Raw genomic sequence first — 14,793 nt, forward strand, 5'->3', positions numbered from 1 at the left:
ACCATAGGAACACGGCTCCCAAAAGAAAAGAAAAAAATCACATAAGACACAAGGAAACGCACTATCATGAGCAACTATGAATAATTGCACTTATTAATATGAAAAAATGTACTTATTAATAAAAATCTATTAATATTAATAGAACATTAATAGTTTGGTGTGTGTTTATATGTCTACAAAAAGCACTCAAACTCATAAAGACTGCAGATTTTTGCATAACTAAATAAATATAGTATATTGAATATGTTTAAAGAGAGAAAAGAGAGTACTGACAATGTGACTAGGAAGAAAGAAGCTATCAAAATTGATCATGTGGATTTGAAAAACAGAATTTTTAAAAATGAAAAACAAAATAATTTAAATTTGAAATTCAAAGGACAAATTAAACATCAGAATAAACACATATATAGGGAGAATGGTGAACTGAAAGATAAATCAGAAGAAATTACATGATATCTGGCATAAAGAGACAGAGATGGAAAACGTTATAAAGAAATCAAGACACATGAAGTTAGAATGAGAATATCTATCGTATCTCTGGGTAGAGTACTGTATCCACTAGACAGAGCAGAGAAAATGGAGAGAACTCATGGCTGAACAATTTTCAAAATTAATGACAAAAATGAGTCTTCAGACTCAGAAAACTCAATGAAGTCAAAGCAAGTAAGCAAAAAGAAACTTAAAACCTCAAAATATTCAAGTAAAACTGCAGAACACCAAAGGCAAAGAGAAAACAGTACAAGCATCCAGATATCAAAGAAGAATTACCTGTGAAGAACCTGCAATCAAATTAAGAGTTGACTTCTTAACAACATCAATAAAAGCTAACTTACATTGGAATAATAGCTTTAAAGGGCTGAGAGAAAATATTTTCAATCTATTATATACCAAGGACAACTATCTTTCACAAATGAGGGTGAAATAAAGACATTTTTATTTATTTTTTAAGAACTTGTATTGAGATATAATTGACATACAATAAACTGCATATATTTAAAATATACAATTTGATTTTTTTTTCTTATTAGTAATGTATATATGGCAATCCCAATCTCCCAGTTCATCCCACCCCAATCCCCCCCACTTCCCTGCTTGGTGTCCATATGTTTGTTCTCTACATCTGTGTCTCTGTTTCTGCCTTGCAAACTGGTTGATCTGTACCATTTTTCTAGATTCTATACATGTGCGTTAATATACGATATTTGTTTTTCTCTTTCTGACTTACTTCACTCTGTATGACAGTCTCTAGGTCCATCCATGTCTCTACAAATGTCCCAATTTCATTCCTTTTTACGGCTGAATAATATTCCATTGTATATATGTACCACATCTTCTAATAAAGACATTTTTAGAAAAACAGAAACTGAGAAAAGCCTACCTTCAACAGAACCTCATTAAGGAACTTCAAAAGGAGATACTTTGGGAAAAGGAAAATGACCCTGGAGAGAAGATGTGAGATCCACGAAGGAAGCTGTGGGTAAACATTAGTAAATGTTAACTGTATTAAACAAAACTTAAGAAGTAAATCCTGAACAACAAAGGCCTACACAATCAGAGTTAAGGTATTCTAAGGTTCTTATATTATTCAGGAGAAGGATAAAGATATTAACTTTTGACTTTAATATGGATGCTTTTAAATCTATGGGTAATTCCTAAGAATACAAATAAGCTGTAAAACTTACAAACTAGTAGAGGGAAAGAATGCAATAAGGGAGAAAAGTGCTTTAAAAGAATTTTCTTTTTAAAAAAGAAACAAAGAAATGTTCAAAAAGTGGAACAAATAGAAAGAAGAACGTAAACTTTAAGATGAAAAGCATTTCTAGATGCAAAGGTGTTCACAACATATTTTTTAAAGGTATCAGGAAATAGGAAAAGAGTAACATAGCTTCAATGTAAAGCAAAAACTATCAGAACTGAAAGGAGGAATTGGCAAACTTGCCATCATAAGGAGAGATTTTTAACATAGTACTTCTCTCAGTAACTGATCAAGCAGACAAAAAATTCATAAGAATTTAGTTGATTAGAACCATACAGTTAATAAGATTGTTCTAATGAACTTATCAAACTGTTAATTCAACATCTAGAAAATTCTGTTCAAGCACACATGTAACACTTATGAAAACTGATTGTGTATGAAGCCATTCAACAAATCTTAAAGTATCATATAGATCACAGTCTCTGACTCAACACACTTGAGTTAGGATTTGTTTCTAAAATGTATTTTATTACATGCCACATAGATGTTATTTTCTGGATCCTATATGACACACTTTGTCTTTAAGCAAGTTTAACCTGTTAATCTCTATTATTATGACTGATATCACCATGGCTCTGAAGCAGTGAAAATACTTATTTCAAAACAAATTTCAGTGTCTATTTGGAGAACATGTGACGTCTGTAGCTTTTAATTGTAGGTATTTCATGTGAGAGGCTTCCAAAGCTCGGTGTTATATTAACAGTACATGATAATGCTGCTATTCTTGCTATTATCAACTTTCAATGTCTTGACCTCCACCCAAAACTGTGCACTAAAAAAATGCAGTACCCACTTCAGACTCATTAGGATGGCTATTTAAAAAAAATAAAATACCAGGTGTTGACAAGGACGTGGAGAAATTAGAACCTTCGTACATTGCTGGTGGTAATGGAAATATGATGCAACCACTGTGGAAAATAATATGGTGATTGATCAATTTAAACATAAAATTATCATATGATCCAGCAATCTCACTTCTGGGTATACACCCAAAAGAAGTGAAAGTGGAGACTTGAACAGATAATTGTCCCCCCATGTTCATAGCAGCATTACTCACAATATCCAAAAGGTGAATGCATTGACAAAATATGGTATATACACACAGTGGAATATTATGTGGCCTTAAAAAAAGAAGGAAATTCTGACACCTGCTACAACATGGATGAACCTTGAAGACGTCATATTAAGCGAAATAAGCCTATTACAAAAGGACAAATATTGTATGATTCCACTTATATGAGGTACCTAGAGTGGTCAAATTAATAGAGGCAGAAATAGAATGGTGGTTGACAGGGGCTGGGGCAAGTGGGGAGTGGGGAGTAAGGGATTAGTGTTTAATGTCTACAAAGTTTCAATTTGGGAAGATAAAATAGTTCTAGTGATGGATGGTGGTGATGGTTGCAGAACAGTGTGAACATACTTAACGCCAGAAAACTATATGCTTAAAATAGGTTTAAAAGGTAAATTTTATGTTACATATTTTACCATAATTAAAAAAAAAAACTGCTATGCCTATACCCAGGAATAGTCTGCCACTGTTCCTGGGGTGTTAATATAAGAATCAACCTTAATACTTTGAGAGAAGTCAACTCTGTTATCCCTTCCTAAAGCTCTTCTTACCACAGCACAGAGGTCAAAACAAAAATATTATCTAGGGGTGCCTTATGTTTGTATGGCACTTTGTATTTGAAGAAGGCTTTTATGTATCCAGACCCATTTAATCCTCGTGACAGTCTTATAAGGTAACTAATATTACTCCCTTCTAATTGATGGCAGAAAGTGGAGCCTAAGAGATTAAGTTGTCCAAGACCACCGGGCTATTAAGGATGCAAAGGTTCAAATACTTATCTTCTGACTGAAGCCATTGATCTCCCAACATACAGGAATAGTTGTCAACTTACTATGAACTTTACATTTAAAATGCCAAAAGCAAAGTGCTATGCTTGTTAAACTGAATAAAGAAAAGAAAAAGAAAGATAACATCATTACCTTCTCAGTGACCAAGGAATAATGATTACACTGAGTTTACGCGCTGAATCCTATTAACATATTTGTGGCTTTTTATAATGCCCTAGTTCCAAGCCTAGGTCACATTTAAACTCTGGTTGGCTATTTGTATTTCTGCACTTTAGCTTCTGAAAATACCCTCTAACTTGGGGCTTGGGGGTCTTTCCTTTAAAACTCATTGTCTTAGGTTGCAGCTATTCAAATTTTAATTGAAATTCTCAAAAATTTTGTCTGATTCCAAGAAAAACAAGTAGCCAGGTTTTTCTCTCATTGTTATGCAAGAACGGTTTCATTTTGGGTCTTAAATTTCCTTTTATATTGCTCTCCTTGGAGTGGATGGCTAATGTAAAGGGGAGAAACCTGGCAATGCCCCATCACTGCCCTTACGAATTTTACGAGCTCCCCCCTGTAACAAATGGCTGGGTCAGTGCAACCTCACGCACACAGCTCTAGTTCCTTTCCTTTTGAAGCCTGCCATAGGTAAGTCAACTCAGAACCCCAACTCTCCTGATTCTGAATGCTGAGCTGGTAGCTTTCTGTGTCTCTGGGAAGGTTTGGAACCTCATGGAAGACAGGTGGCATTGCCACCCCCTTTCTGTGAACAAGCCTCCCTGAATGTATTAACTGACAACGTGGATGACACTCCCTGAGGCAATATGCAGTAGGTTTCTCACCGTGGTGGTATTCAGGGAAAGAATTTGAGATTTTGCACTCCTGTGTGGTACCGATAAAGTCGACACTGACAAGTTAAACTTTGAAAGTTCAAAGAGGGGGTCCCCCTCTTTGCTCTTTCAAGTCATTCCAGCTACTGTGAGGTGCAAACTGGACAATCTTCTTACCATTGCATTTATGGCACAGATTCCAAAGTCAGATCTCCCACTTCATATATATTAAAATGTTTGGAAGCACGCCACTTTAAAGTGCTCACAGCATTTTGGGTCTATCTTCTCTTGTATTTTGCTGTAAAATTCGTAAGCCAGGGTGCAACGGGAAAATGAAGTACTTTAACAACAACAAAAAATAACTCATACCCATCTTCTGGGCAACACCAGGAGAACTTTTTCCCTTGGGTATATCTGATTTATTGCTTTTATTCCCATAGCTTACATTTATTAAGCACCTCCTCTGTACCAGAAACTGTGCTAAGCACTTCGCACACATTATGTCATCTAATCCAGACCACAGAACAGTGTGGTAGATACTAACTTATTCTCGTTCCACATGCATATACACAGAGTAAAGAGGTTGAGTGGACACACAGCCAAGTAAGTGGCTTGTTCTGTGTAAAATTACTTGTTCTGTGTAAAAATGTACAAACCTGTCTCAAAGAGATTGTTGTCTTTTATAACAACCCCGAAAAGAACTTTATAATCTCAATTTAAAGAATTTTCAGTATCAGTCTTCCCAACCCCTGTCAATAACTTATACATTTTAGTATTTTCTTCTTTCATCAGGGGGAGCACCAACTTTCATAATATAATTTCATGCATTTCATATCTATTTTGTTTTCTCTCAACTTTTCTGCATGATTTAAACAAATAATAGGAAATCCTGGTTAACATTCCTTCCAAGATTGTCTTCTCTAATGCCTCAGTCACTTTGCTTTCAATGTCAAACTGTATTTGATTTCCTATATTCTACTAAGAGTGAAAGATATGAAGCAGACCCTCGTTATTTGCCATTGTGAAAATATAGCAAAAAAAAAAAAAAATTCAATGGCAAATAAAAATGGAAAGTAGCTCCATGTTATGAAGGAAACAGACTTTTTTTTTTCAGACTGTTATTTTGAATGCTGCTTCAAAGGTGAAGAAGATTATAAGGTCAAGCTTGTTTTTAGAAAGAAGGTTTTTTTCCTTAAGATATTTTATTCTGGCATTTATATAATTTCTACAAGATATTTTGCTATCCATTTAACATAAAATTAAGAGGGTGCACATCTACTTTGTTCTCAGAATTTAAAGCGAATATAGGCTACATATAAGACATGGTTGCTGCCTTCTGATTTAATGGTGAGAGAGATAAACATACCAATAAATTTAATTATACCCAAGGCAATACATATTGCCTTCTACCCTCCTTCAGGTTCTTTAACAAAACCTGAAAATTTGTTCTCTAAAATACATCTTGAATCTGCCCTCCTCTTCAGTGAAGCCTGATTTTGAACTTCAGAACTAGCCTAATTTTATGCTTCAAAGACTAGAATGTGTTTTCCCTTTATTTATTGTCTAATTATTGTGATCAGTTCTTAAATCCAGATTGAAATGCTGAGAGACACTTCCGTGTTACCCACTTTAAGATGAATCTTTATGTTCCTCTTACACTAGAGTCATCAGAAATTGGGCCTTCCCTTGTGATCCACACCACTGTCCCATTTGGAGTTACATACTTGGAACACAGCATTGAAGATGTGCAGGAGTTAATCTTCCAGCAGCTGGAAAATATTTTGCCTGGTTTGCCTCAGCCAGTTGCTACCAAATGCCAGAAATGGAGACATTCACAGGTAATCAGAGAATCCAGTGGTAGGAGCACAGTCTTCTCAGTCAGACATGACTTTACTTCTTCTCATCCTTTGCCACTCTCTAATAAAAGAAATTAATATGATCTTGGGAGCAAATATGAGTTTGCCTAATATGGAAGTTTACACACAGGTTTTATTATCCCGTTATTTCTCAATAAGGGATGCGTATAATTTTCCCCCATGTTATGTTCAAATTCTAACATCTCAAGACTTACATACCCTGAAAATCTGGGGTTTCCTATGCAGGCAAGGCAGGTTATATATCAAAATGCAGCTGTTTCTCTGGGGTTTTTCTAAATCAGTACTGTGGTTATATAGAAACCACTATAACCTCCCAAATTTTTGCAATATGTCAAATTAACCTTGTAAGTGTATTTTGCTACCACAATTTTCATTTTTATTAAGTTCCCACTTTGGTTTTGACTGCTGCCAGTAGAGCTATTTGGGGGAGAAAGATGAATACCTGCATAGATCAGCTAGTTGAGCTGTTTTTCAGGGTTAGATAAACCTGCTGATTACTCTACTAGTTCAAACTTAAAAGCTCTTTACACTAAGTAAATGTTGACTTTTCTGAAAATCTCTGCATGTTCCAACAGAAGTTTGTGAGTATTCATAGAAAAAGTCTTTTGAACTGGAAACTCAGTTGTGAAGTCATTTGGGGACAATGGAGCAAAGGGCAGAAGGAGAAAAGAAGCAGTGGCTTGTCAATTTTTTCCTAAGATTTCTAAGCACATTGATTATCTGACTTGTCAGCACTGCTGGTTACCAAAGCTGTGAAGCCTTTAGAAAAAGTGGTGGTGCGAAATCACAGCAGATTTTGTATATTTTAAAGGACTTTCCAAAATCAGAGGAAATGGTAAATTACTTCCTAAAGTATTACAGCAGGTCTATGTGTTTACCCATATCTTCTCAAGTTAAATTATACAGTGAACCTTCCAGGAAACTATTTACTTAAACACATCATGGTCACTTTAGAAGACTTTACTTTTTCCTTTTAAAACAGTTTTAAAACTCTCAATAGCTAATGTCTTTAAGTGATATTTAACTTAATCTTAGGCTGGCCTGAAAAAAAAGAAAAGGGAATAATCTTGTTGATGTAATTTGAAGGTAGATATATTACACAGCAAGTCACTCTGCAATTTATAAACATTCTTTTAAAAGAAACAATAGCTTGTGCGTTTCTCCTTGTGACTTCCTCAAAATAATGTATTAATAAAATGAAAAGATGGGTTAAAATCTACTTATTTCCTAAAATTAAATGTGTTAATAGAAATAGATTTTACTTACCCACAAAATTACCTAGTCAGAGTTGAGCAATATCACAAAATTTAATAAAAAAATCTTTGAACACAAAGTACATCCAGACTGTAACAATGATTTTTATTACAATTTGGATGTTTTCCCTTGAAATTATCCCAGTACATTTATAGCTCTGTAGTCATGAAATCTACATTGGCTGCAAAACCTGAAAGGGAATAATAAGATTTAGAGGTTTGCATTTTCCACTGTTCATAGTACCTTGAGCATCATTCTACAGAACATAACATTGTCATTAGAGCAGAGGTCTTACCTACATTGTTCAATAGAGAGATAGAATGAGAGCGAGAGAGATCTCCCATATCACCTTAGAAAAAGGGCTAATTAGTGACAGGTCCAGAGACTTAATAACATTTAGCTAGTTAGTTTTCAGTTATTATTCCCAAGAGAACATTTCTCCAGTGTTTTTAAAAGGTTCATCTTAACCCTTGAAATTTAACCTAAATGTCAATGCACCCTTTTCCCTTGCCATCCCGGGACACCAGCTCTACCTTAAATGAATTCACGAGTGTTTATGTATGAATATGATGTAATACAGCGCTTCAACTGAAGAGAAGGATGGTGTAGAAAGAGGGACAACAAAGAAAGAGCAGCCAACTGATTTTGAAGTTTCTCTCATTTCTGATTCCCGTTGCAGGAGAATCCTGCCCTTTATTTCTTCAGTCTGGCTCTCACCCTTCATTTCCTTTCCTCCTTCTCCAGCCCTGCTTCAGCCAAACCTTCTCCTGTTCTTCCCACTCCACCCCCGTCCTTCCCTTCTTTCTTTCTGACCAACACAATGATAGAGCCCTTCACACCCTCATTTTATTAAATCCTAGGCAGACTACAGAACGGGGGTCCCTGCCCCAGGCAGCAGTGGGTGGTGCAGGTTCCCCACCCTAGGCCTCTCAGGCTGGACTCTCCGTCTCCACGCATTTTATTTTTCTCTTCTTTTGTGAACCCTATGCTGCATCCTGGCACTCAGTGACTATGGAGGGTAGGGAAGGAAAAAAGAAAGAAAAGGGGATCACAGCGATGAACACCCATAGGGTGTAGTGCAGCAGGCCTGGAGCTGGGCGATTCATAGATGTAATCTCATTTAACACCAGAAGTAGCCATATGAGGTTGCTAGTTTTAACCCACTACAACGGTGAGAAACATAAAGAGGAAAGGGAGTATTTTGTGAGGGGGCAGTTTTTTGTTTCCCTAATGTTGCTCTCCATGCCTTCTGCTGCCTCTAATGTCATATGTCCACAGTGGCAGCAAGGGGGGTGAAAGATCGTTGTTCATTTATTCATTTGGTCGCTCATTTATTCCATAAGTGTGATGCCTAGGACACATCTAATACTCTGCCCATGGAATCGTAGAGACTAATCTTTGCTGAAAGCCTTCTCCTAAGACACTAAAGTGAATTTTTTGTCTTGAATAAGATAACACTGCTTTTTTGTGGGTGCTGCTCTTAAGGAAAGAGGCAGATGAAGAAAGAAGGCGTGTTTGAAAGACTTGGGAGCTGCTCTGTGCCTCCCATTTGGGGTTTGATAAAACACTTGAGTAGGTGGTTCAAACAAACATAGCAAAGCAATGGCAGATTTTTCGTGATTCTCAGTTCCTCCCTTTTGCAGCTACTTGCCTTCCATCACTTAAATGTTTATCCAGTCAATATAACTGGATGCCTAGGCTGTGATGCATTGAATTAAGATTTCTATAACAAGTATGATATATTAATCCTCTCAGCAGAAGGATAATAACTGAAAACACCTTTCCATGTACCTTGACAGAGGACACTTAATCAGTTTGATAACCTTAATTATCAAACTGTTATATTTTTATAGAACACTATTATTCACTGTGCTTCCTTTATTTCAAAGTCTATCATGATGCCTTTCTCAAACTACAGTAAATGTATGATTTGCTTGCAAGTGTAACTCTAATTTTCCCCCATCTTTCGGTATGTAGTTCCTGAAAATGTCAGTGCCTTTTCCCTCACTTAGCACACTCATGGATTACTTTATTTTTTAAAAAATCACTGAATGTATTTCAAATACCAAGGAGATCAAGAGAGGAATTTAGGGGGAGGAGAAAAAGGAGAGTCAGGTGGTCAATGAATACTTTGGCATCTTTGGCAAAAAATAATTTGGAATAGCCTGTTAAGCTTTTGCTGTAAAGTTAGAAATTAGTTATCCTCTGTAGTTACATTTCTTCACTTGCTTTTTTGCGCTGAGACTCTACTTTCTCTCTCCTCAGTGGTACTCCTTTTATATTCTTTAAGGGAAAGGATTATGAACTCTTTAAGAATCTGATCAAAGCTACAAATATGAAGATGCTCATCCTTTCAAAATATACATGTACACATAAACACAAGATTTCATCTAATTATGAAGATTTATAAGCAACCTAAAAGTCCTCCAATAGATCCAACATTAAGAACACCCACTGTGAATGTTACACTCCTATAACCCAAATAAATCAAGAACCCCTCATAGCCCAGTCTTGTGTTGTAGTCAAAGAAACAAAATTCAGCAACCAAAAGGAATGTAAAATAATTCTTATCTTTACTAGTATCTTTTGTAGAACTTTAAAGAATTTCCAAAATTCATCATCCTTAGCAGTACTTTTTGAAGTTTTTCTTCTCATTCCTTACATATCCCACTTCTGGAAGCTCCCTGAAATCTTTTTGTACCCTTAATTCTAGTTTCCCACAGAATTTTCCCTGATAAATAAGCCATGTGGGCTTATCTCTTTTTTTTTTCTTTCCTCTCTTCAGCCTCCCATTCACATTCCTCTCTTTTGACTCTTTTTTTCCCCCTTAGACAAGTCCCCTTCAGCATAGTCAGTCACCCCAATAAGCCACACCCTTATTTCAACAAGATCCGGCATCTCTTTTGGAGCCTGACACATTTTCTTCAGGATGTAATCAGTTGAATCAAGTCTTTGAAAGCTGAGCTTGAATTCAATGTTTTAGATGCAACCAAAGTTGTTTGGACTTAAATCTTTTTAATAAAATAGATGGTCAGTCTTGACAATTTTCTTAAGTGTTTTTATAGAACTAAAGAAATATAGCTATTTGTATTTATCTGTTTTAATGTGCTGATTCTAAAAGCTGCTCCCCCCAAAAGACCAGTGCATCACTACAGATTTAACCACATGGCCTTCTAGGATAAATGCTTTGAATGACAGTAATCAACTGTGTTTATCATTAAAGTGCATTAGGTGTGTTATTTTGCAATTTATTTCTACGATAAAATCATGCTCTTTAGTTCATTCTTCCACTAAGACTTTTCTCCCATATTTGTGTCTTGTAATTCCTGGATTTTTAATAACATGGTGTGATTATGATCTTGGACTTAGGAGTCAGACAGTCGTCAGATCAAACCTCAGCTCTTCCTGTGCCTTTGAACAAGCTAGACTGTAACTCTAAGCCTCGGGGTCCCATCTGTAAATGGTACAACCTGAACCTCTCATAGGGTTGTGGTCAGAATGAAAGGAGAGAATGCAGTAGAAAATGTTTACTACAAAACTAGCACAAAGCAAGTTCTCAATTAATATTTATTAAATAGGGGTAGCAAGAGGAGGAAGAAGAAATGAGGTGGGTAAGGGTGATTCCATGGTTATTTCTTTGTAGATGAGCTCTGTGTATCCCTTGCTCTCTTTTCTTGATTACCTCTCTTCATGCCCACATGCTATCCCACTTTTTCTTGCTTCTTACTCTCTTCTCTTTTCAGAGTCTCTGTCTTTTCTCTCTCTCTGTTTCATATATGCAAATAGTTCTGGACAAGGATGTTACAGAAGGACTGACTCAATGCCAGGGGCTGTGACACTAAGTCATACCATAGGGACTGTTAACATCACAACAAGATGAGATAAAAGTGGTGGATCCCTGTGGACATGAGGAACTCTTGTCAGTTTTTTTCTGCTTATAGATTTTTCACCTTCTTGCCATTCATTCCTAAACAACTTGCACATTTTCCAGTGTCTGGTAGTTGAACACAATTTATGTCATGAGTCAAAATTTCCTGGCGTGGAATTATAGCCTCAAGAGCACTCTTGCCTATGTGCCATAAGTTTATGGTAACCTATGGAGAGCCAAAACAGGCCCTTTGGGATCGGTGAACTGTGGTATGACTCAGCCTACCAAGAGCAGGAAATCTAACAGGTGTCAGTCCTAAGTATTCCATTGAGTAATCTCTCACCTCTTCCTCACTGGCACAGAACTAACCAGTTGTTTCACTTTATTATGATATAGCTACATATGCATGAGATCATCAGCTGAGAAATTCTGATCATTGAATTAGGGATGATCAGTCACAGTTTAATTGAAGTTTACATGGGCAGATATTTCCCCTTTTCATAAAATTCCATATTATATGAGCTATTAAATGTTTTAACACATATAAGTTTAATTAAATCATTTTTTTTCAAGTACTCTTGGCAGGAACTTACCCTGCCATGTAGTCAGCATCACACTTTTTCAAAAAAACTAATTATTTTGAAGCATTACTTTATAGAAAACTTTAAAAGGGAGTCTGTGTCATTTTTCCTGGACAAATGCAATGTATATTCATCTGTACCCAGTATTACTACTGAAAACTGGATGGTGGATGTTATTATATGAGTGTGGACAATCTAAAAGAAATAGGCTCTATTCCATAAAGGAAAGTTAACTTGGTCTGTTTAGGGTAGACATCAGTTTTATGCTCTAAAACTAACAAGCTGAACTAAAAAGTTCAGTTGACAAACGCTATTTATACCCACATTAGAAATGAATAATATATACTCATCTTTTCATTTAGCATAGATTTGTTGAGTTTCTACTATGTGCGAGACATTATACTGGATTCGAAAGACTCAAAAACAGCTCCCTTCATTCAAGGACCTTCCCATATAATCAGCAAGGCTGACCAATAAGCAGATAATCATGATATGTTGCAGTTTGTTCTACACAATGTACTGTGTGAACACAGAGCAGATTTGAGGAGAAAGTGGTAGTAAATAGCTTCCTAGAAGAACATATCACTTGAGCTAAATCCTACAAGATGAAGTCAGAGAGGCAAAGGGAATGATGTTGGAATGATGTTCTAACAATGTGTACACTTTTCCAGAGGCAGGAGTGTGCAAGGTACATTCTTGCTTTTTACCTTGATCTTGCCATCATCTATAGCATTCATATAAACCATGACAGTCTACATCATCATTTTATTAGGCAGTGTATATGCATAATCATTCTTCCCCCCCCTCAAAAATGCCATTTATTAATCCCCTATTCTGTGTACCTCACTAGGCTCTGTATATAACTCACTTCATCTCCACCCTGTGAAGGTTTACACTCCTTCCTCATTGTATAGGTCACAAAGTTGGGCAGTTGAGAGCTCAGTGCCTTGTGTGAGGTTCTTCCACTAGGAAGTTTCAAAAATGGACTTCAAACCCGGGTCTATTTAAAATCTAGGGCTTTTAAACACTCATTCTACTACTGGTAATTGAGATCTGACTTTCCTCCAATTATGACATATTCTTATACCATCATTCTGTTGGCTGCTGTCAGTTAGAAATAATAATAATTAGCATTTATACTCTGATTTTAGAAAGTACTTTTATACTTATTTTCATTTGATCCTCACAACAGTTCTGACAGGTCAGGAAGTATCTTTGTTTAAATGAGGAAACTGAGGTTCAAATTGACTGTTTTGCCTAACATGACACAACGAGTGAGCAGCAAAGTGGAAACTGGACATGTCACTTTAGATTCAAAAGTCCAAGTTTCACACTGTATACAAAAATTAACTAAAAATGGATCATAGACCTAAATATAAAACCTTACACTATAAAACTTCTAGATGAAAACATAGGAGAAAATCTTTACAGTCTTTGGCTTGGCAAACATTTCTTAGTATGCAAAAAGCACAAACCATAAAAGAATAAATTGATAAGTTGGGCTTGATGAAAATTTTTAAAATGCCTCTGAAAGACACTTAAGAAAATGAAAATCAAGCCACAGACTTGGAGAAAATGTTTGCAAAAACATATATCTGATAAAAGACTGGTATCCAGAATATATAAAGAACACTCACAAATCAGTAATAAGAAAACAAATGGCCCAATTATTTAAAACTTGGCAACAGATTTGAAAGAGCACTTCACTAAAGAATAGGTGTGAATTTAAACATGGAGGTATAAGACTTCTACAATGAAAACTACAAAACATTGCTGAAAGAAATTAAAGAAGACTTAAATAAATGAAAAGATAACCCATGTTCATACATTGCAAGACTCAATATTTTTAAGACAGCAATATTATCCAAAGTGACCTACAGATTTATTACAGTCTCTATCAAAGTGTCAATGGCCTTTGCAGAAATGGGAAAGCTAATACAGAAATTCACATGGAGTTGCAAGGGACCCCAAATAGCCAAATCTTGAAAAAGAATAAAGTTGGAAGACTTACACTTTCTGATTTCCAAACTTACTGCAAAGCTACCATAATAAAAACAGTGTAGTAATGACATAAGAATAGATACATAGATCATGGAATAGAACCGAGAGCCTAGAAATAAACCCATACCTGTGATGAGCTGATTTCTGACGAAGTTCCCAAAAACACTCAATGGGAAATGAATAGTCTTTTCAACATGTAGTGCTGGAACAACAGGATATCCATATACAAAAGAGTGAAGTTGGACCCTTACTTCACTCCACATGCAAAAATTCATCTAAAATGGGGCTTCCCTGGTGGCGCAGTGGTTAAGAATCCACCTGCCAATGCAGGGGACAGGAGTTCCATCCCTGGTCCAGGAAGATCCCACATGCCGCAGAGCAACTAAGCCTGTGTGCCACGACTACTGACCCTGTGCTCTAGAGCCCTAGAGCCACAACTGCTGAGCCCACATGCTGCAACTACTGAATCCTGCATACTGGAGCTCATGCTCCACAACAAGAGAAGCCACTGCAATGAGAAACCTGCACACTGCAACAAAGAGTAGCCCCAGCTCGCCACAACTAGAGAAAGCCTGCGCGCAGCAGTGAAGACCCAATGCAAGCAAAAATAAATAAGTAAATAAATAATAAAATAAATCTTGAAAAAAAATTCACCTAAAATGAATTGAAAACATAAATATGCAAACTGAAATCATAAAACTCCTAGAAGAAAAAATAGGAGTTAAATCTTTATGACCTTGTATTTGGCAATGGTTTCTTAAATATAACATCAGAAGCATAAGCAACA

General features: G+C 36.1%; 1 protein-coding gene across 5 annotated transcripts in view; it reads left to right on the forward strand.

Annotated features, from left to right (window-relative positions):
• RNLS (renalase, FAD dependent amine oxidase) overlaps positions 1–14,793 on the forward strand; it is a 294,773-nt gene that overhangs the window by 253,721 nt on the left and 26,259 nt on the right. For 3 of the 5 annotated variants that reach the window (XR_009053958.1, XM_057736663.1, XM_057736662.1), the window contains exon 6: positions 6,088–6,263. The exons of 1 other annotated variant lie outside the window; for it this stretch is intronic. Coding sequence is in view for 3 of the 4 variants with exons in the window: in XM_057736663.1 (XP_057592646.1) it covers positions 6,088–6,263 (176 nt within the window). In the remaining variant the exon portion in view is untranslated. Of the gene's footprint in view, positions 1–6,087; positions 6,264–11,134; positions 11,164–14,793 lie in introns of all 5 variants that reach the window. One more of the 5 variants, XM_057736664.1, reaches the window with a different exon arrangement.

The sequence above is a fragment of the Hippopotamus amphibius genome, chromosome 5, assembly GCF_030028045.1.
Source record: "Hippopotamus amphibius kiboko isolate mHipAmp2 chromosome 5, mHipAmp2.hap2, whole genome shotgun sequence".
NCBI classification, from domain to species: domain Eukaryota; kingdom Metazoa; phylum Chordata; class Mammalia; order Artiodactyla; family Hippopotamidae; genus Hippopotamus; species Hippopotamus amphibius.